General features: G+C 41.3%; 1 protein-coding gene across 2 annotated transcripts in view; it reads right to left on the reverse strand.

Moving 5' to 3' along the window:
* LOC106605507 (cyclin-dependent kinase 14) overlaps window positions 1–20580 on the reverse strand; it is a 198205-nt gene that overhangs the window by 115289 nt on the left and 62336 nt on the right. For both annotated transcript variants that reach the window (XM_045718621.2, XM_045718622.2), the window contains 3 exons: window positions 20123–20217; window positions 17323–17385; window positions 2212–2335 (listed from right to left, as the gene is read on the reverse strand). In XM_045718621.2, coding sequence (XP_045574577.1) covers window positions 2212–2335; window positions 17323–17385; window positions 20123–20217 — 282 coding nt within the window. The remainder of the gene's footprint in view (window positions 1–2211; window positions 2336–17322; window positions 17386–20122; window positions 20218–20580) is intronic.

Raw genomic sequence — 20580 nt, forward strand, 5'->3', positions numbered from 1 at the left:
CTGTTTCACTACAAGCTCAGCACGGAACATGTTGAAAGTCGTATAATACCTCCCACAGTAGCCTGCGTCTGTTTCAAGGTGAGGCCTCCATATGGCCAGACATAATAAATTGTGATTGTGGAGGAAATAGTCTTTGTGAGGCTCCTACACACAGCAGGGCAGAGAACAAAGACAATCAGAGAAAGAGACTGGAGAGCTCGACTTTCCGTTTCTGCTGCCATACAATGGATACAATTAGCAGAGATGGAGTTGGCCGCGGGCCCATTGACTGGAGCAGGATTAGAGAGGAGAGACACCGCTCTGAGGAGAGAGAAGGGAGAGGACTCTCATAGTACACACACTGAGATATCCACAGCTGAATGACTGGGAATGATCCACGCCACACGAGAGACACCCCGTTGAGAGATTGTAGACACACACACACAGACACACACACACAGTTATGTACGGGAGCACACGCATACAGATGAACACACACACACACACATTTGCAATTCAGTCTCACACAAAGAAACAATCTCTTCTTCGATGATAGTCAAGCATGAAAACGCAAATGTCTATTGCATGCTATAAACCAATACACACACTAAACAGTAACACACACTTGTGACAGTTCAAGCCGTGCAGGTGTGTGTGTCTGTGACCCTTGTGAGAATTAAGTGTCCTAGTTACCCCACTGAGGGTGTGTGTGTGTGTGTGTGTGTGTGTGTGTGTGTGTGTGTGTGTGTGTGTGTGTGTGTGTGTGTGTGTGTGCGTGCGTGCGTGTGCGTGCGTGCGTGCGTGTGTGTGTGTGTGCGTGTGTTGAGAGGCAAAAATATAGCCATATGCTCCAAGACTCCATTGCCATTATGACGACGGCAGCTGTCATAGACCAGATTCTGTCTCTCCCATTCGCTGTGTGTGTGTGTGCGCGCTGTGTGCGCGCGTGTGTGTGTGTGTGTGTGTGCGTGCGTGCGTGCGTGCGTGCGTGCGTGCGTGCGTGCGTGTGTGTGTGTGTGTGCGTGTGTTGAGAGGCAAAAATATAGCCATATGCTCCAAGACTCCATTGCCATTATGACGACGGCAGCTGTCATAGACCAGATTCTGTCTCTCCCATTCGCTGTGTGTGTGTGTGCGTGTGTGTGTGTGTGTGTGTGCGTGCGTGCGTGCGCGTGCGTGTGTGCGTGCGTGCGGTGTGTGTGTGTGTGTGTATGTGAGATAGGTGATTACCGTCACCTTGGCACCATCGTAAAAACACACACACACAAACACACACTACTTCAGTTTGTTCTATGCTTCAGTCTAACCATCTAAGCTTTTCATAACCCTCACTTGTTCGCCTGCTACTCATTAGGACAGAGAAACACACAAAGAGCTGAGGATGATTCTGGATCAGGTCCAGAAACAAATCAACCAGCAGGGACACAGAACCCATGCCCATGCCCTCTCTCCCCTCTCCTTGATGATCTCCAAGCCCCTCATTCCTCCCCCTTATCCTCATTTCCCACACCTTCTCTCCTCTCCCTTCTATCCCCCTTCCTATTCCCCAGTACCCTCTTCCTCTCCTTTCAGAACACATATGTCACTGAGATCCCCTTGGTTAGGGCTGACCGTGTCTATGTGTGTGTGAATCCACAGCAGTATTTCCATGGGATTTCCATTCTTTCTCATTAAGCATGTTGTCCATTATTTTCTCATTGCCTTCCAGTAATATGTCTACTCTATAATGAGGAGGGTTTTACATTATTGATGAAGGTGTCTCCCCTGCCTGGGTGGCTAGAGGGATGGATGGAGGGGTGAATGGAGGGATGATTTCCTGTGAGGCAGTCTTTGTCTGGTCTGTGGTGCCAGTCTGAGTCGATCCCCTCTGCAAACCAGTCAAACCGTGTGGGTAGTATTTACAGAGCTGGGCACCATGAAAGGAGACTGGCCATATGGTGCTACCGCTTCAGGAGAGGTCTAACACACACACACACACACACACACACACACACACACACACACACACACACACACACACACACACACACACACACGAGAGACAAAGAGCGAGAGAGCAAGCAAAACAGCGAGAGAGAGAGAAAGAAAGAGAAGAGAGAGAGAGAGAGAGAGAGAGAGAGAGAGAGAGAGAGAGAGAGGAGAGCGAGAAGAGAAAGAGCGAGAGAGAGACAGAGACAGAGAGAAGCACAGAAATACAAAAGAGTGCTAGTCAGACAAAGCAAAGCCACCTACCGAAGTCGGCCAGTTTGAGTTCTCCAGTGTCAGAGATGAGCAGGTTCTGAGGCTTGAGGTCGCGGTGTAGGATATACCTCTGGTGGATGTAGGACAGACCTCTCAGCAACTGGTACAGGAACAACTGATAGACAGAGAGGAAATCCACCGTTAATCATTCATCATTAGGCGTAAAATCTATGAATGATTCAATCATTCAATTCATGAATCATAAGTTCATTAGATTCATGAGAAATTAAATTAGAGTAGGCTAATCATTAATCATTCAAACAATGTATATCATGTGTCTCCAATGGATTTCCAAGTCATCCACTATGTTGTCTCAATAGCAATATTTCCTTGTAATGTTTTTATTTTACATCCTGCTATTTGTCCATCTAGTATCTCCATCTCTCTTCTTCTCCATCTCTCTGGCTGATTCATAGCATTGTTTGGACTCATACGTAAGAGGGAAAGGCTTTCCAGCCCATAGACGAGTCATAACAGCTATGCATCAGTAGGAGGTGTTAATGTCTTCATTCAGCCTCAACACAACACCAGCCCTGGTATATTAACTTCCACAACTCATTTACACCACACCATTAACTCTGTAACGCTTGCACGCACACACTCGCTCACACACCCTCACTCCACTCCCCAACGTCAATACTAGCCAATCAACCCAGAACTCCCATCCCATCTTTTCCTCAGCTTGGACTATTGACCAGTTATCAAATAGATGCCCTCACAATGACCATCTGATCTCACACATCAATAACAAATAGTGACTGGTTCATTCGAAGGCTTGAGAGGAGATCAATAAATAAACAATATAAAGAAAAGAAAAGGAAAAAACGTGTGTTCTATTTATGAATATGTCATAAATATATCATATTCTGACTTCAACCACCCACAAAGTGGTTTTCAGTTACATTCAAATGCTAGCAATGGAAAATAGGTGAGAAAATAAGAATCAACACAAAATAAACTGAATAAATGTCCTCATATTTACTATTTTTTCTCTGACACATCACCTGAAAACAACATCAATGTCTATGGCTCTTTCAGATCCTGTGGTTTTTGTTCACTTTGCATCAATCAACCAATAATGAATTCTGAATCTGTGCAATTGCTGATCCTCCATTCCAACATTCCAATCTTTCATTGCAATTTCTCACTTCCCAGCAGCACTAGCAGGGTCTCGGCCAATTAGGCAGAGCGAAAACCGCAGAGTCCAATCAGGGATCAGCCCTGTCTGGCATCTGGAGTCACCAGGTCAACAGTTTAGCATTCCTCAACTCGGCAGGCGGGCGATACGCGAAACAACGCACAACGCCGTAAATTAGCATGAGAAATGTGTGTTTACTCATGTATATCAAAACACACTCGTCAAAAGCCCTTGCCTCATTAAGTGGGCTAGGCAATCAAAAGGTTACTCATTTATTCACTCCCCTCTCTCTGCAAACGAAACATCAAAACGCTGCTTAAAAATAACTCTTATTGTCGACGACAGGAAAACTGAGAATTCTGTCAAATTAGCATATTATATGGTAGAAAGTAATGTACAAGGGCAAAGATAGGCTTGGCAACAATAACAGCTTACTGACAAACAGTTTTTGATTAAATGTCCGCAATTTCACGTCAACTTCAAATTAAGTTTGGTTGGAGTTTAGCTGAGAGCTGGGAGCTGCTTTTGCATGCTTTTCAAATTCATAACGTATGTCTTTACATGTATGTAAAAGGTCGAAATCCCACAAAAAAAAGACCTGCTCTCTGAAACTCTATTCCATGTGTAGCCCTAGACTGTAATCACACTCACTAGCTCAACATGGTCACTATACTAGCAGGACATTTGGCCACATGACAGACATGACATCTGCTAGATGACTGGTCTCCCCATCTGGCTTAAAATGCTAAAGGCATCACTAGAGTTATTGAGAGAGAGAGAGAGAGAGAGAGAGAGAGAGAGAGAGAGAGAGAGAGAGAGAGAGAGAGAGAGAGAGAGAGAGAGTAAAGAAGGGAAAGATACATAGAGAGAGAGAGAGAGAGAGAGAGAGAGAGTGTAAAGAAGGGAAAGAGAGAGAGAGAGAGAGAGAGAGAGAGAGAGTGTAAAGAAGGGAAAGATACATAGAGAGAGAGAGAGTGTAAAGAAGGGAAAGATACATAGAGAGAGAGAGAGTGTAAAGAAGGGAAAGATACATAGAGAGAGAGAGTGTAAAGAAGGGAAAGATACATAGAGAGAGAGAGAGTGTAAAGAAGGGAAAGATACATAGAGAGAGAGAGAGTGTAAAGAAGGGAAAGATACATAGAGAGAGAGAGAGTGTAAAGAAGGGAAAGATACATAGAGAGAGAGAGAGTGTAAAGAAGGGAAAGATACATAGAGAGAGAGAGTGTAAAGAAGGGAAAGATACATAGAGAGAGAGAGAGTGTAAAGAAGGGAAAGATACATAGAGAGAGAGAGAGTGTAAAGAAGGGAAAGATACATAGAGAGAGAGAGTGTAAAGAAGGGAAAGATACATAGAGAGAGAGAGAGTGTAAAGAAGGGAAAGATACATAGAGAGAGAGAGAGTGTAAAGAAGGGAAAGATACATAGAGAGAGAGAGAGTAAAGAAGGGAAAGATACATAGAGAGAGAGAGAGTGTAAAGAAGGGAAAGATACATAGAGAGAGAGAGTGTAAAGAAGGGAAAGATACATAGAGAGAGAGAGTGTAAAGAAGGGAAAGATACATAGAGAGAGAGAGAGTGTAAAGAAGGGAAAGATACATAGAGAGAGAGAGAGTGTAAAGAAGGGAAAGATACATAGAGAGAGAGAGAGTGTAAAGAAGGGAAAGATACATAGAGAGAGAGAGAGTGTAAAGAAGGGAAAGATACATAGAGAGAGAGAGAGTGTAAAGAAGGGAAAGATACATAGAGAGAGAGAGTGTAAAGAAGGGAAAGATACATAGAGAGAGAGAGTGTAAAGAAGGGAAAGATACATAGAGAGAGAGAGTGTAAAGAAGGGAAAGATACATAGAGAGAGAGAGTGTAAAGAAGGGAAAGATACATAGAGAGAGAGAGAGTGTAAAGAAGGGAAAGATACATAGAGAGAGAGAGAGTGTAAAGAAGGGAAAGATACATAGAGAGAGAGAGAGTGTAAAGAAGGGAAAGATACATAGAGAGAGAGAGAGTGTAAAGAAGGGAAAGATACATAGAGAGAGAGAGAGTGTAAAGAAGGGAAAGATACATAGAGAGAGAGAGTGTAAAGAAGGGAAAGATACATAGAGAGAGAGAGTGTAAAGAAGGGAAAGATACATAGAGAGAGAGAGAGTGTAAAGAAGGGAAAGATACATAGAGAGAGTGTAAAGAAGGGAAAGATACATAGAGAGAGAGAGAGTGTAAAGAAGGGAAAGATACATAGAGAGAGAGAGAATGAGAAAGGGGCAAGAGAAATACAGATAAAGATAAAGAGAGAACCAGAGAGAGGGGGAGTGGTCTAAAAGGGCAGAGGAATAAAAAGAAAATCAGGTAGAGAGAAAGAGAGAAGAGAACAGGGGCAGCGTTGAAAGTAGGATGAAACAGAGGAGTGAGGGGAGGTGAGGGGGTAGAGAGTTTAAGCTGCCTTGCTGGAAAGTCAATAGCAGCCAGCCGCCCGCTCCCTAGAATATCAATAGTGTCACCCCACCTCCACTCCCCTCTAGGGACTTCCACCGCACAACGGACAGATGATACATAATTATGAAATTGTGAGAGGAATTAGGAGAGAGGGATTTTACACACTAACCATGAACAGATAGAAAGCGACAACCCTCTTCTTATGAGGGTATAGTGGGCCAGGGTGTTAGGAACATAATGAATCATTAGTTGTGCTGTGTACTAATTGCAGTGTGAGTATGTGAATGTGTGTGTGTGTGTGTGCTTGCGTGTGCGTGCGTGCGGGTGTGTAAGTGTTATCCTATACGTGGGTTGAAAATGGCAGATTTTGTCATTGATAAGTGCTTAAATTGGAATGCAGTGTCTGTACAGTAACATGCTATACATGACGTCAGAGCTCAGGCTCTCCGCTTCACAGCACTGTATGGGCTTTGACTGTATGGGCTTTGACTGAATGGGCTTTGACTTGAGCACCGTGCGTGACAAGAAGATGCCCCCATCCCTCCTGCTAATTGGGCTACTTTTGCATAGTTGTTGATGTCTGAGCGAGGGAAATGCTGTAAATCGAAAGGAGTGGATGTGTTCTGAAAGATGAGACATTGATGATTAGAATAAATATCGCTTTGATGTCATACAAGTTCAAATGTGCACTTCACATTTCCATATTTGAAAACTCATGTCATGTACAGTATCAACATACAGTACAGTACCAGTCAAAAGTTTAGGCACAAGGGTTTTTCTTTATTTTTACTATTTTCTACATCGTAGAATAATAGTGAAGACAATGAAACTATGGAATAACACATATAGAATCATATAGTAACCAAAAAATTGTTCAACAAATCAAAATTAATTTTAGATTTTAGATTCTTAAAAGTATTAAATGTCCACAAATTAACTTTTAAGAAGGCACCCCAGTTAATTGAAATGCATTACAGGTGACTACCTCATGAAGCTGGTTGAGAGAATGCCAAGAGTGTGCAAAGCTGTCATCAAGGCAAAGGGAGGCTACTTTGAAGAATCTCAAATATAAAATATATTTATATTTGTTTAACACTTTTTTGGTTACTACATGATTCCATGTGTGTTATGTCATAGTTTTGATGTCTTTGATAAAAATGATACCCACCTGACCCAGATTGTGATTTATAATGGAATGTTTCTGGATTTTGTAAACAACAACAGTAATTATGTGATGGTGGGGATGCAAGGCTGTGTTCCAAACAAATAACTACACATGTGGTTGCTTCAGTTCCTCAATGGCAGAGTAAGAGAGCTCAAATAAGCACCTTATAATTGGCTCTTTCCTTGAGTCAAAACTGCATGGAAATGACTTAGGAACTGTGCACAGCTTGGAAATGACTTAGGAACTGTGCACAGTTTGGGAATGACTTAGGAACTGTGCACAGTTTGGGAATGACTTAGGAACTGTGCACAGTTTGGAAATGACTTAGGAACTGTGCACAGTTTGGACATGACTTAGGAACTGTGCAAAGTTTGGAAATGACTTAGGAACTGTGCACAGTTTGGAAATGACTTAGGAACTGTGCACAGTTTGGACATGACTTAGGAACTGTGCACAGTTTGGAGAGGTGTGTGGCCACTAGGAGACACAAGTTCGACCTCTCACTCAAACCCTTGTAATCGTTTTTTCTTATCTTGCACCTACTCCAGAATGTCATTGATTATTCATATTATGTTATTGCATGTATCCAGAGTATTTTCAGATTTCATTATTGACAATTGCTGTGAAAAATTACAGTAAACGTAAAATGCACATAAAATCAACAGTGTAATGTTTGGATTCAGTATTGTGTCAGGTGAACTGTTGTGACCTCACATTTCTTCATATTCTCCAAAATGTTCTCTTTCAATTGCTACCATGGTCATGCATATGCTTTTTTATAGTTCTTCTGTTAGAAACATTTAATTTTGGGCCTATCCATATAGGCCAATTTCCACAAGTGTAAGGGGTTAGGTTTACTCCCTGAATTGTCTGCCAACTCTGGCTTGTGTGTGTGGCTGTGTGTGGCTGTGGCTGTGTGTGTGTGTGTGTGTGTGTGTGTGTGTGTGTGTGTGTGTGTGTGTGTGTGTGTGTGTGTGTGTGTGTGTGTGTGTGTGTGTGTGTGTGTGTGTGTGTGTGTGTGTGTGTGTGTGTGTGTGTGTGTGTGTGTGTGTGTTAGTGGTTGAAAAAGTACCCAATTGTCATATTTGAGTAAAAGTAAAGATACCTTAATAGAAAATGACTCAAATAAAAGTAAATGTCACCCAGCAAAATACTACTTGAGTAAAAGTATTTGGTTTTAAATATACTTAAGTATCAAAAGTAAATGTAATTGCTAAAATATACCTAACTATCAAAAGTAAGAGTATAAATCATTTCACATTCCTTATATTTAGCAAACCAGACGGCACAATTTTCTTGTTTATTTAATTTACGGATAGCCAGGGGCATACTCCAACACTAAGACATAGGCAGTAGGGATGACCAGTGATGTTCTCTTGATAAATGTGCAAATTGGACCATTTTCCTGTCCTGCTAAGCATTCAAAATGTAACGAGTACTTTTGGGTGTCAGGGAAAATGTATGGAGTAAAACGTAAATTGTTTTATTTAGGGATGTAGTGGAGTAAAAGTAAAAGTTGTCAAAAAAATATATAAATAGTAAAGTAAAGTACAGATAGACCAAAAAACAACTTAAGTAGTACTTGAAAGTACTTCTACTTAACATGTCTGGGCTAGGGGGCAGTATTTTCACAGCCGGATGAAAAACGTACCCAATTTAAACAGGTTACTACTCTGGCCCAGAAACTAGAATATGCATATTATTAGTAGATTTGGATAGAAAACACTCTGAAGTTTCTAAAACGGTTTGAATGGTGTCTGTGAGTATAACAGAACTCATATGACAGGCAAAAACCTGAGAAAAAGTCAACCAGGAAGTGGAGGATCTGAGAATTGTAGTTCTTCTTTCTAGTCCCTTTCAAAACTACAGTATCTGTGGGGTTACGTTGCACTTCCTAAGGCTTCCATTGGCTGTCAAAAGCCTTCAGAAAGTTGTTTCAGCCTTCTCCTGTTACTGGGCAGATAATAGGAGCTCAGTTTCTGAGTGGACTGCCTGTGGACAAAGGGATTGGATATGCGCAGTCACACGAGCACGCCATTCCTTCTTTTTCTCCTTGAATGAATACGCTATTGTCCGTTTGGAATATTATCGCAATTTTACACTAAAAATACCATAAAGATTGATTTTAAACAGTGTTTGACATGCTTCTAAGTACGGTAATGGAACATTTTGACTTTTCGTCTCTGGTACCGCGCTCGCGCGTTATGCCTTTGGATAGTGCTCTGAACGCATGAACAAAACGGAGGTATTTGGACATAAATATGTATTATTTCGAACAAAAACAACATTTCTTGTGGAAGTAGCAGTCCTGGGAGTGCATTCTGACAAAGATCAGCAAAGGTAAGAGAATATTTCTAATACTAATTCTGAGTTTAGGTTGCCTCGAACTTGGCGGGTGTCTGTATAGCTCTCTGTGATGGCTGAGCTATGTACTCAGAATATTGAAAAATGTGCTTTCTCCGTAAAGCTATTTTAAAATCTGACAAAGCGGTTGCATCCAGGAGTAGTCTATCTATAATTCTTTAAATAATTGTTATATATTTTGTCAACGTTTATGATGAGTATTTTTGTAAATTGATGTGCACATTCACCGGCAGTTTTGGTGGGAATACATTTTCTGAACATCACACGCCAATGTAAAATTCTGTTTTTGGATATAAATATGAACTTTATCGAACAAAACATACATGTATTGTGTAACATAATGTCCTAGGAGTGTCATCTGATGAAGATCGTCAAAGGTTAGTGGTTCATTTAGCTGTGTTTTGGGTTTTATTGACACATGTCCTTGCTTGGAAAATGGCTGTGTGATTATTTTTGTTTATGTACTCTCCTAACATAATCTAATGTTTTGCTTTCGCTGTAAAGCCTTTTTGAAATCGGACAATGTGGTTACATCAAGGAGAAGTGTATCTTTAAAATAGTGTAAAATAGTTGTATGTTTGAGAAAGTTGAATTATGACATTTTGTTGTTTTTGAATTTGCCGCCCTGATATTTCACTGGCTGTGTCCCGCAGGTGGGTCCCACGTAGCCCATAGAAGTACTTTACACCACTGGTGTGGGCTACACACTGTACATGGTACCTCAACTTGTAACTGTTATCATAGCCTTTTCGTATATCTGTTGAATGTTGTCTGTTTTATATACCTCTGCTTTAACTTGTACACCAGTGTTCAAATGGAAAAGTTAATGCTGTTTGATTTAATGAAAAGATATTAGCAATAAAGTTTAGAGAATTAGTGTGGCCAGTAAAACAGTGGATTTCATCATCTGAGTCCAGATATTCTCTGTTATCTACCAGACTCCAGGTTGGCTGAATTGTCTGATATTCCCATTCACTTACTACAGGATGAGACCATGCATCATACTAACAGCATATAATGGGTTATACACATTTCTTAATCATATGGAATATGTGCACACAGAAACACTGAACAAAGGGGAAACATATGTGAATATATTATCATGTTGCCAATTGCTAATTATTTTATTTTATTTTGTCTCTTTTGTAAACCTGTTTTATCATTGGTTAATTCCAATGCATACTGACTGATTTGGGGCAAAGACAAATCCCCAAAATATGTGTTATTCCAACGGATGTATTTTGTGTTCACATTACTTATTCAAACCCTATCAATAGTGAATGAGAGTCCAATCACACACAGCCATGCTGAACTCAACATCATAGACAAAGCCAACCCCTCGAAACACAAACCTCTAAATCTTCATTGCACCTGAGGGGATAATTAATGAAGTATTTTAATTGAATGGAAACCTTGGGAGTCATTGAGAAAACCTCTGAAAGCAGCACTTTACTATATACAGGGGGAGTGAGTTTAGCCCAGCAGTGAGTGAAGGAGAGGTAGGATAGTATGTTAAATGAGCTGAGAAGACACTGACGCTCCCATCTGCCAGCTACTGTTCCCCTACCGCCCTGTTCCTCGTAGTAGTTTATCCCAGAAAGCATCTGGGTAGTACTGTCTGTCTTAATGTGGCATGTCATTACTGCATTATCTGCACACATGATTAGGGCATAGAGATGGGGGAGGAGAGGAGAAGAGGAGATGAGTAGAGGGGAAAGAGGAGGTAGGGAAGGAGTTGGGAACTCAGGAGTAGTGCTTTGTTGAGTTTGTTGAACGTTTTTAGACATGCGCCTTTGTGATGTTACCATTACATTATACTAAACTCATTTATCAATATTCCACCTGACATTGATACTACACTTGACATTGAGGAATAATGCAATGCTCCTCTTGTACTACATGCTGATTAAATAGGATTATGACTGTCAACCAATGCCTGCCAGGTAAGGCTGGGTGGTATACTGTATTTACCAAATGTAATTAGCTATACAGCCTGATAATACCAGTATATGGTGTAGAACCAAATCAGAATGTTGTTTGTGCAACAGTATCTTCTAAATCAGGTATTCACAAACGGGGGTACGGCAAATAAAAATGTGATTCAAATTTTTTTCTTTAACCTGTTGGGGCTCGGGGGCAGTATTGAGAAATTTTGAAAAAAATATGTGCCCATTTTTAACTGCCTCCTACACCAACTCAGAAGCTAGGATATGCATATTATTAACACATTCGGATAGAAAACACTCTGAATTTTCTAAAACAGTTTGAATGGTGTCTGTAAGTATAACAAAACTCATATTGCAGGCAAAAACCTGTGAAAAATAGATTTAAAAAAATGTGAATTTTGTGACTGTACTATTTAGTGTCATTGTTTTATAGATACCATAGTGAGAAAGGATTCATTTCGCAACACCTACGGCTTCCACTAGATGTCAACGATCTTTATAAAGTTGTTTGAAGCGTCTATGATAAACAGAGAGCAAATTAGAATGCAGGGAAGTTGACATGTCATCACTTCATTTTTTTGCAACAAGCGGTTCTGTGAAAATTGAATTTAATCAGAAGCCACTGCCAGATTTCTGGATTGGGCTGTGCTCAGAGTTACTTGCCTTGGCAAATTGCGCTGTTAAGACACTGATGCACTTTGCAACCAAGTACCTATGTGAGAGTGGATTCTCGGCCCTCACTAGCATGAAAACTAAATACAGTCACAGACTGTGTGTGGAAAATGATTTAAAACTGAGACTCTCTCCAGTACAACCCAACATTGCAGAGTTATGTGTATCCTTTCAAGCACACCCTTCTCATTAACCTGTGGTGAGTTATTCACAATGTTTGATGAACAAATAAGGTTTTAAATGTAAGATGGCTAAATAAAGAGCAGAATTATTGATTATTATTATATTATTATTTGTACCCTGGTCCTATAAGAGCTCTTTGTCACTTCCCCCGAGCCGTGTTGTGACAAAAACTCACACTCATTCTTATGTTAAATAAATGTATCGTATAGCGTGTGTGTGTGGCAGGCTTACAATGATGGCAAAAAACAATATTTGAGAGTGCGCTGACCCTGGTGCTATAGGGGGTACGCAGCTGGCGGTTGAACGTTTGAAGGGGTACGGGATTATAAAAAGTTTGGGAATCACTGTTCTAAATCAAAGAGGAATACTAGAAGTGTGAATATGTTAGCTACATGATGTAGCTTAGAGAAAACATGACATGTAGCCAAAGATTATAGGGTTCCCTAGGAAACGCTTATCAACACTCTGGTTCCTACCCTGTCATAATAACTCCTCTCTGGCATTTTCATTCATTGTCAAGTCCAACAACACTGTATTCAAAGTGCCCAGTATTATATTCTAGCTATAGAATTAGAATAATCGTTCAATTTCCATGATAGAACAGTTATGAACAGTTCACCAATGTGTTTTGCTCTAAATCGCAACTCAAATCGCAAATTGCAACATTTGGTTAGAAATAAGGCCTAGGTTGTTTTCCCATATTGTGCAGCCCTACGTGGCAGTGTGGACATTATCGCAAATAATATTTGGTTGAAGTTGAATTGTACAGTATAAAACAATCAGAATGGAGAAAGACCCATTGAAATCACTTATAATTTATGTGTTGCCACTCTAGGGTCACACCACTCAAAAAGCAAGTTCATAGATTTTATTATTCAATAACATGAAATACCATGAAATACTGTCATACCGTAATTTTTTTGTATACGGTGATATAATATTTTGGCCCAGCCCTACTGCTCTCATTAAGAGAACCCCATTCAGCTGACTGGATATAATCACATCAAGAGCTTCACTGACTAGGAGGTTGTTGCAGCTTTGGGTGATGTCATACAGAACAGACAGTTCTATTAAATAATAGGTAGAATACGAAAGGAGAACACTATAATCAATTAAGTGTATGGGTAAAGGTACATGTTCTGTACTATGCTCTCAGAAGGAGTTCTGTAACAAGACACACTCCAAACAACACAAACACTTCTCTCTGCTGGCCAGGCTAACTGATAATTGCATTAGCTAGTGAAGGTCTAAGTGTTTTCTGCTAGGTTAATGCTAATGTTATCCAGCCATCTCAGACAGCAGACACTCTAATAGCTTTTATGTCCCTGATTATTCAACAGGGGGACAAACACACACACACACACACTTATAAGCAATGTATCTTCAGTCAGAGGCTGTTTCTTCTGAAATAACCTCAACCAAAGAACAAAAACAATTTGAAACCTGATCTGTCATCTGATTGACACACACACACACACACACACACACACACACCCCCCCCCCCCCCAAACCCTCTTTTTACGCTGCTGCTACTCTCTGTTTATCATATATGCATAGTCACTTTAACTATACATTCATGTACATACTACCTCAATTGGACTGACCAACCAGTGCTCCCGCACATTGGCTAACCAGGCAATCTGCACTAACCCTAGCTCCTAACCCTATCCCTTAGCCTGTTATGGCTAGGGGGCAGTATTTTCACGGCTGGATAAAAAACATACCCGATTTAATCTGGTTACCACTCCTACCCAGTAGCTAGAATATGCATATACTTATTACATATGGATAGAAAACACTCCAAAGTTTCTAAAACTGTTTGAATGGTGTCTGTGAGTATAACAGAACTCATTTGGCAGGCAAAAACCTGACAAGGTTTCAGGCAGGAAGTGGCCTGTCTGACAAGGTGTCGTTCTTCTTGTCTCTGTTTATTGAAGAGTGAGGATCTTAGCTGTCCCGTGACACTTCCTACGGCTGCCATAGGGTCTCAGAAGGCGGCAAAAAGCTGAATCGTGGCTTTGCAGGCTCTGGCTGAAAAAAAGTAGCGCGTTTGGGTAGTGGCTGGTTACAGTACTGTGAGACTCAGGCTCGTGCCCGCGTCGACTGAAAGCTTTGTTTACTTTCCTCAGTTTAGCTAAAAGGAGATTCCCGGTCGGAATATTATCGCTTTTTTACGAGAAAAATGGCATAAAAATGGGTTTTAAACAGCGGTTGACATGCTTCGAAGTACGGTAATGGAATATTTTGTCACGAATTGCGCCATGCGCAAGACCCTGATTTACCATTTCAGATAGTGTCTGGGACGCACGAACAAAACGCCGCTATTCGGATATAACGATGGATTATTTTGGACCAAACCAACATTTGTTATTGAAGTAGCAGTCCTGGGAGTGCATTCTGACGAAGACAACAAAAGGTAATGAAACTTTTATAATAGTAAAGCTGATATTGGTGAGTGCTAAACTTGCCGGGTGTCTAAATAGCTAGCCCGTGATGCCTGGGCTATGTACTTAGAATATTGCAAAATGTGCTTTCACCAAAAAGCTATTTTAAAATCGGACATATCGAGTGCATAGAGGAGGTCTGTATCTATAATTCTTAAAATAATTGTTATGCTTTTTGTGAACGTTTATCGTGAGTAATTTAGTAAAATGTTAGCGAATTCCCCGGAAGTTTGCGGGGGGTATGCTAGTTCTGAACGTCACATGCTAATGTAAAAAGCTGGTTTTTGATATAAATATGAACTTGATTGAACAAAACATGCATGTATTGTATAACATAATGTCCTAGGGTTGTCATCTGATGAAGATCATCAAAGGTTATTGTTGCATTTAGCTGTCTTCTGGGTTTATGTGACATTATATGCTAGCTTAAAAAATGGGTGTCTGATTATTTCTGGCTTGGTACTCTGCTGACATAATCTAATGTTTTGCTTTCGTTGTAAAGCCTTTTTGAAATCGGACAGTGTGGTTAGATAAAGGAGAGTCTTATCTTTAAAATGCTGTGAAATAGTCATATGTTTGAAAAATTGAAGTTTTTGTATTTTAGAGGAGTTTGTATTTAGCGCCACGCCCATCATTGGATATTGGAGCAGGTGTTCCGCTAGCGGAACGTCTAGATGTAAGAGGTTTTAATGTAATTCTAACCCTAAACCCCCTAGAAATAGAATTTGACCTTTTGAGGACTAAGAAAATGTTTTGTTTGTTTACTATTCTTGTGGGGACTTCTTGTCTCCACAATAATAGTTAAACACATCCACGCACGCACGCACACACTCATGCACGCACTCATGCACACACTCATGCACGCACGCACACAGGAGGACAAGCCACTTTATCTGTTAATCTACTGTCTATCTACTCTGCTCCTCACTGGTTACAAATATAGCTATTATACCCTCCATTTTACAGTTAACACATACTGGAGTGTCTCCGGCTCTTGACACACAAGAGCACCGAAGAGTGGCACATTGGCAAACAGTTCAATATGCCATGCTGCCTCCATCTTGATTTTGATTGCTGATTCTAATGATTGGTCCGGGTCTGTGTCTCTGGATGTGCCTCAAATGGCACCCTTAGGGACCCTGGTCAAGAGTAGTGCACTACATAGTGCATAGGGGGCCATTTGGGACATAGCCTCTGCCTCCACACAGTCAGGTTGTTTTCCTTTCAGCTGCCAGGTCATTAGAGCTCCTCCAATACTCTGTCTGTCCTCCCACTAGGGAAAGACTGGTTCTGGTTCCTCTCTCTCTCCCTCCCTCTCTCCCGCTCCATCTGTCCTCCCACCATGGAGAGCATTGTGGCTAACGCTAGCTGCTGGCTCTTTGCGTAACATGCATACGTCTGTCTCTGTCGATTTCGTTATGTCTGTCTCTAACTCTACCTTCTAGTCCAGTTTGAACAGAGACTTCAAAGAGAAAATTATTTCACAAAAACTACATGGTGACATATTGAGAACACATGTTCTGGCCTGTTGTACAACTGGAACTCTGTCTGCATCCCAAATTACAACCTATTCCCTTTATAGTGCACTATTTTTGACTAGGGCCCATAGGGCTCTGATCAAAAGTAGTGCACTATATGGGGAATAGGGTGCCATTTTGGACACAACATATGTTTACAGATTAAGAGGTGGAAGCAGGTTTTTTCCCCTGACACCCCTCTCTGGGTATAATCCTCTATTATTAATACATGCATTTCAATGAGGCAGGCGGTCGGTCGTCAACAGGATAAATACATTACTTATGGAAATCCTTAGCGACAATATTAGGTATGAAGTGTTACATAACCCACGATGCCTGAACTCACCACCCCCCCCCCACCCCCCCCCTCAAAGGACTCCTCCACACAACACCCCCCTTTCACACCATCCCTCCCATCCTCCATGGCCCCATTCACTCCATCACTCTCCCTACCTTCTCCTCGTCCTCAACACACCTCTACACAGAGCCACAGGAAAACATTGCTACTCTAACCGTGTGTGTTACTCCTCAACGGTGTAGTTCATTGAGGTAATTTAAGCAAGCCTACAGGACACTGCTCCTATCTAACCGTGTGTGTTACTCCTCAACGGTGTAGTTCATTGAGGTAATTTAAGCAAGCCTACAGGACACTGCTCCTATCTAACCGTGTGTGTTACTCCTCAACGGTGTAGTTCATTGAGGTAATTTAAGCAAGCCTACAGGACACTGCTCCTATCTAACCGTGTGTGTTACTCCTCAACGGTGTAGTTCATTGAGGTAATTTAAGCAAGCCTACAGGACACTGCTCCTATCTAACCGTGTGTGTTACTCCTCAACGGTGTAGTTCATTGAGGTAATTTAAGCAAGCCTACAGGACACTGCTCCTATCTAACCGTGTGTGTTACTCCTCAACGGTGTAGTTCATTGAGGTAATTTAAGCAAGCCTACAGGACACTGCTCCTATCTAACCGTGTGTGTTACTCCTCAACGGTGTAGTTCATTGAGGTAATTTAAGCAAGCCTACAGGACACTGCTCCTATCTAACCGTGTGTGTTACTCCTCAACGGTGTAGTTCATTGAGGTAATTTAAGCAAGCCTACAGGACACTGCTCCTATCTAACCGTGTGTGTGGGCATCACTCCTCATCAGTGTCACTGTAGAAACTGTAGGATTCTATGACATATTAGTGATGCTCAGGACAGTGTGGTTTACTGTAGTAATATAGTCATGATAATGAGCAGCAGTCTTACCTTCACATTGTCTGGATGCAGTCCTCCTGGGTGCCTGTCCATGTACTGGCACAGGTCTGTGTGCTGTCAGGGAGAAAGAGAGGACCGTTAGATTACAATATGTCTAAATAAAGACACATAAAAATCATAAAAACAGATGCATTGCAATTACCCAAAAATAAGTCAATATGAAAAATGAAGTAAAAATGCATTTGTATAAATGTATTGATGCTGTTCAGTATTTTATGGTATTCATTTCAACCGTAAAAGCAGCAGAGAGAGGTTTTTGGCAGTGAGAATATTTGCTTTTTGTTAATTGTGTTGCTAGTCTTGAATGTACCTTGGTCGGAATGTGAGCTTGGTTTGAGGATGGAAAAATCAGCTAATGGAAAAAAGTTATTGGCTTTCATAGCTTTCCCCTTGCTATTCAAAGCAACTCTGACCTACTGTCATCCGTCCATGATAAAATATCAGTAAGGCGCCAGGCTGGAGACACAAACTCAATCATTGAATTGCAGCAGACGTCACTTGCAACATTTATTTTCTTCCCCAGCCTGTCTCCCCTGTCTGCGGATGAATGATATCCGGTCTATATCAACAGAATGATCCACAGAGGATACCTTTGGTACAAATCCCTTAATGTGATTGTGTGGAGGGATGAAATTGGGAGTGACACCGTCTGTATGTCTTTAGGTGCTATATGTAAGCAGAGTCGTCTGTCTGTCTGGAGAAAAGACGAATTACCCTGATCTGCACTTCACTGATTTATTCTGCCAGCAGACCCGGGGCACACACACACGGACACAGACACCACAGCTCATGGGGCTGGGTGATATTTGCGTACCCCCGCTGCTCCTCACACCATCAGATATAAATGTGTTTCCTTTCATGAATAATTCAACCAGACGCTCAAACAAGCTTCAGCCATGCCTGTCCACCTTACTCAAAACCTGCCCTCCCTCCCTCCCTCCCTCCCTCCCTCCCTCCCTCCCTCCCTCCCTCCCTCCCTCCCTCCCTCCCTCCCTCCCTCCGTCCTCTCTCTCTATCTGTCTTTCCCTCTCTCCATATCTTTCTCCCCCCCACTTTCTCTCCATTTCTTCTCTCTCCCTCTCTCCACCTCGGTCCCGCTCGCTCCCTGTCAATTGTCATTACCTGCTAAATGAGGAAAATGAATTGATTTGGCTTGGTGTGGAGCCTTCTGTATATGAAAGAGTCTGGAATTACAGGTCTGAACACAGCAGAATAGAACAGCATGAAACTGGCTGCGCTGCAAATAAAAGTTAGCCAGAACACCAAAGTCTCCACACCAACGACAACACACAGATCCAGTGTTGCATTACCCATTTCTGTGAAACATACGCTATCCACTCTGTCTGTTCAACATTCACAGTAAGAGAAGGGTGTTCTGTCATAATAAAGGCTATGGAGACAGATCCTTGTCAACCGTGTCCACTTACAGACAGCATCTACTTCATGAATATATATACTTGGATTGGTTAGCTCTTATATTTGCACATGGAGCAGAGAAACAGCACTGAAAGACCTCCACAACCCCTCTATCCAAACTGACCTCTGTTCTCCAGGTAATCAAAACGTACACTTTAAGGCCAGAGAGCATCCTCATTAGAATCCCTACAACCAGCTACAGACTGCCCAGTGCCTGGTTCTGTCATCTCTCAGAGGATCTGGTCAGAATGTATTACCAGGAGCAGATGTTCCCACTGACCCTGCTGAACCATGCTGTTTCCGACCAACAGGGGGCCTCACACTAGACTAGCGTACATACAGTACGGTATCAGAGCTGGCTCTTGATCTGATGCACCAGGCCACATAGCACACAGCACGGATGAAAACAAACATGGACCGGGACTATTTAGAAAGATGACTAAGGTTATTCTGAGAGACGGCTGGGTCTTGTTTTGCATATCAACATCAAAGAGGTTGAGCTATTTAGATACAGTATATGGTCTATTGGAGTAATGCTGAGCAGAGACTTTACTACTCCTAGAGGTTGGAGGAGATTGGTATTCTGGCTGGTTTGAACTTATCAATGGATGTTATCCATATGCATATATGTCAGCAGTAACAACAGGCCACACTACTCCACAGGAGAGAGAGGGAACTCCTGCTGCTATTGCTGTCCACAGCATGTGTGTGCGGGTGTGTGTGTGTGTGTGTCTGCGTACATGTGTGTGTATGTGTGTGTGCATGTGTACATGCGTGTGTACGTGTGTGTACAGTATGTGTGCTATGAAAACCTACAGAAACAGCAACCCTCAATTAAAATGTTCCCCCATGATGCCAGGGCTGGGTTCAAAGCTGGGCCTGAGGCTGCCATGCCACTCGTGGTTAGGCCACCATTCTATGGCACTCGGATCACTGTTTCTGTTCAAAGCCTGGAGGAAAATATCCCAGGCTTGGGTTCTGTTTTTAACAGGCAAGACTAAACATTACTAAACCTTCAACCATCTTATAAACAAAGAATATGTGTGTAGAACTAGCCAGAGCGCATGTCTCTTTGGACTGGGATTAAATAAGTCAATGTCAATAACTGAAGAGTGAGAGGTCAAATGAATCAAACCATAAAACAAGTTAGTTATTCTATTTCTACAATGAAAGTGTGGCTTTTTGAAATTCCTCTTAAAATACATTTTACACAAATCAAATATCTTGATCCTCTACTGCTGACTCACATATCCAGTTGGCGCTGTAACACTCACCACATACTCATAAACCTGTACTGAGCTAGCCCTGTAACCTGATGTACTACAGTACCCATGATGCTCTGTGCAACATATCCAGATGGCTCTCTGACACTCACCACATACTCAAAGACCAGCGTCAGGGTTTCCTTGGTGTGGATGATGTCATGGAGCAGCACGATGTTGGAGTGCTTCAGACCTTTCAGAAGAGATGCTAGGAAAAACACAGGATACAGTATTATTATCATGATGAAGCAGTTACATGCAAAACTACTATCAGTATTACCATTTATTTACAATATGATAAAGAAAATACAATAGAAGAAAGCCCAATATAAAAGAATATAATAGAATATAGCCTAATAGAATAGAACGTAGCCTAATTGAATAGAATATAGCCTAATATAATAGAATAGAATATAGCCTAATATAATAGAATAGTATAAAGCCTAATATAAAATAATATAATATAGCCTAATAGAATATAATATAACCTAATATAATAGAATAGAATATAGCCTAATATAATAGAATAGTATAAAGCCTAATATAAAATAATATAATAAAATATAGCCTA

Source organism: Salmo salar, chromosome 05 (assembly GCF_965601325.2).
Source record: "Salmo salar chromosome 05, fSalSal1, whole genome shotgun sequence".
NCBI classification, from domain to species: Eukaryota; Metazoa; Chordata; class Actinopteri; order Salmoniformes; family Salmonidae; genus Salmo; species Salmo salar.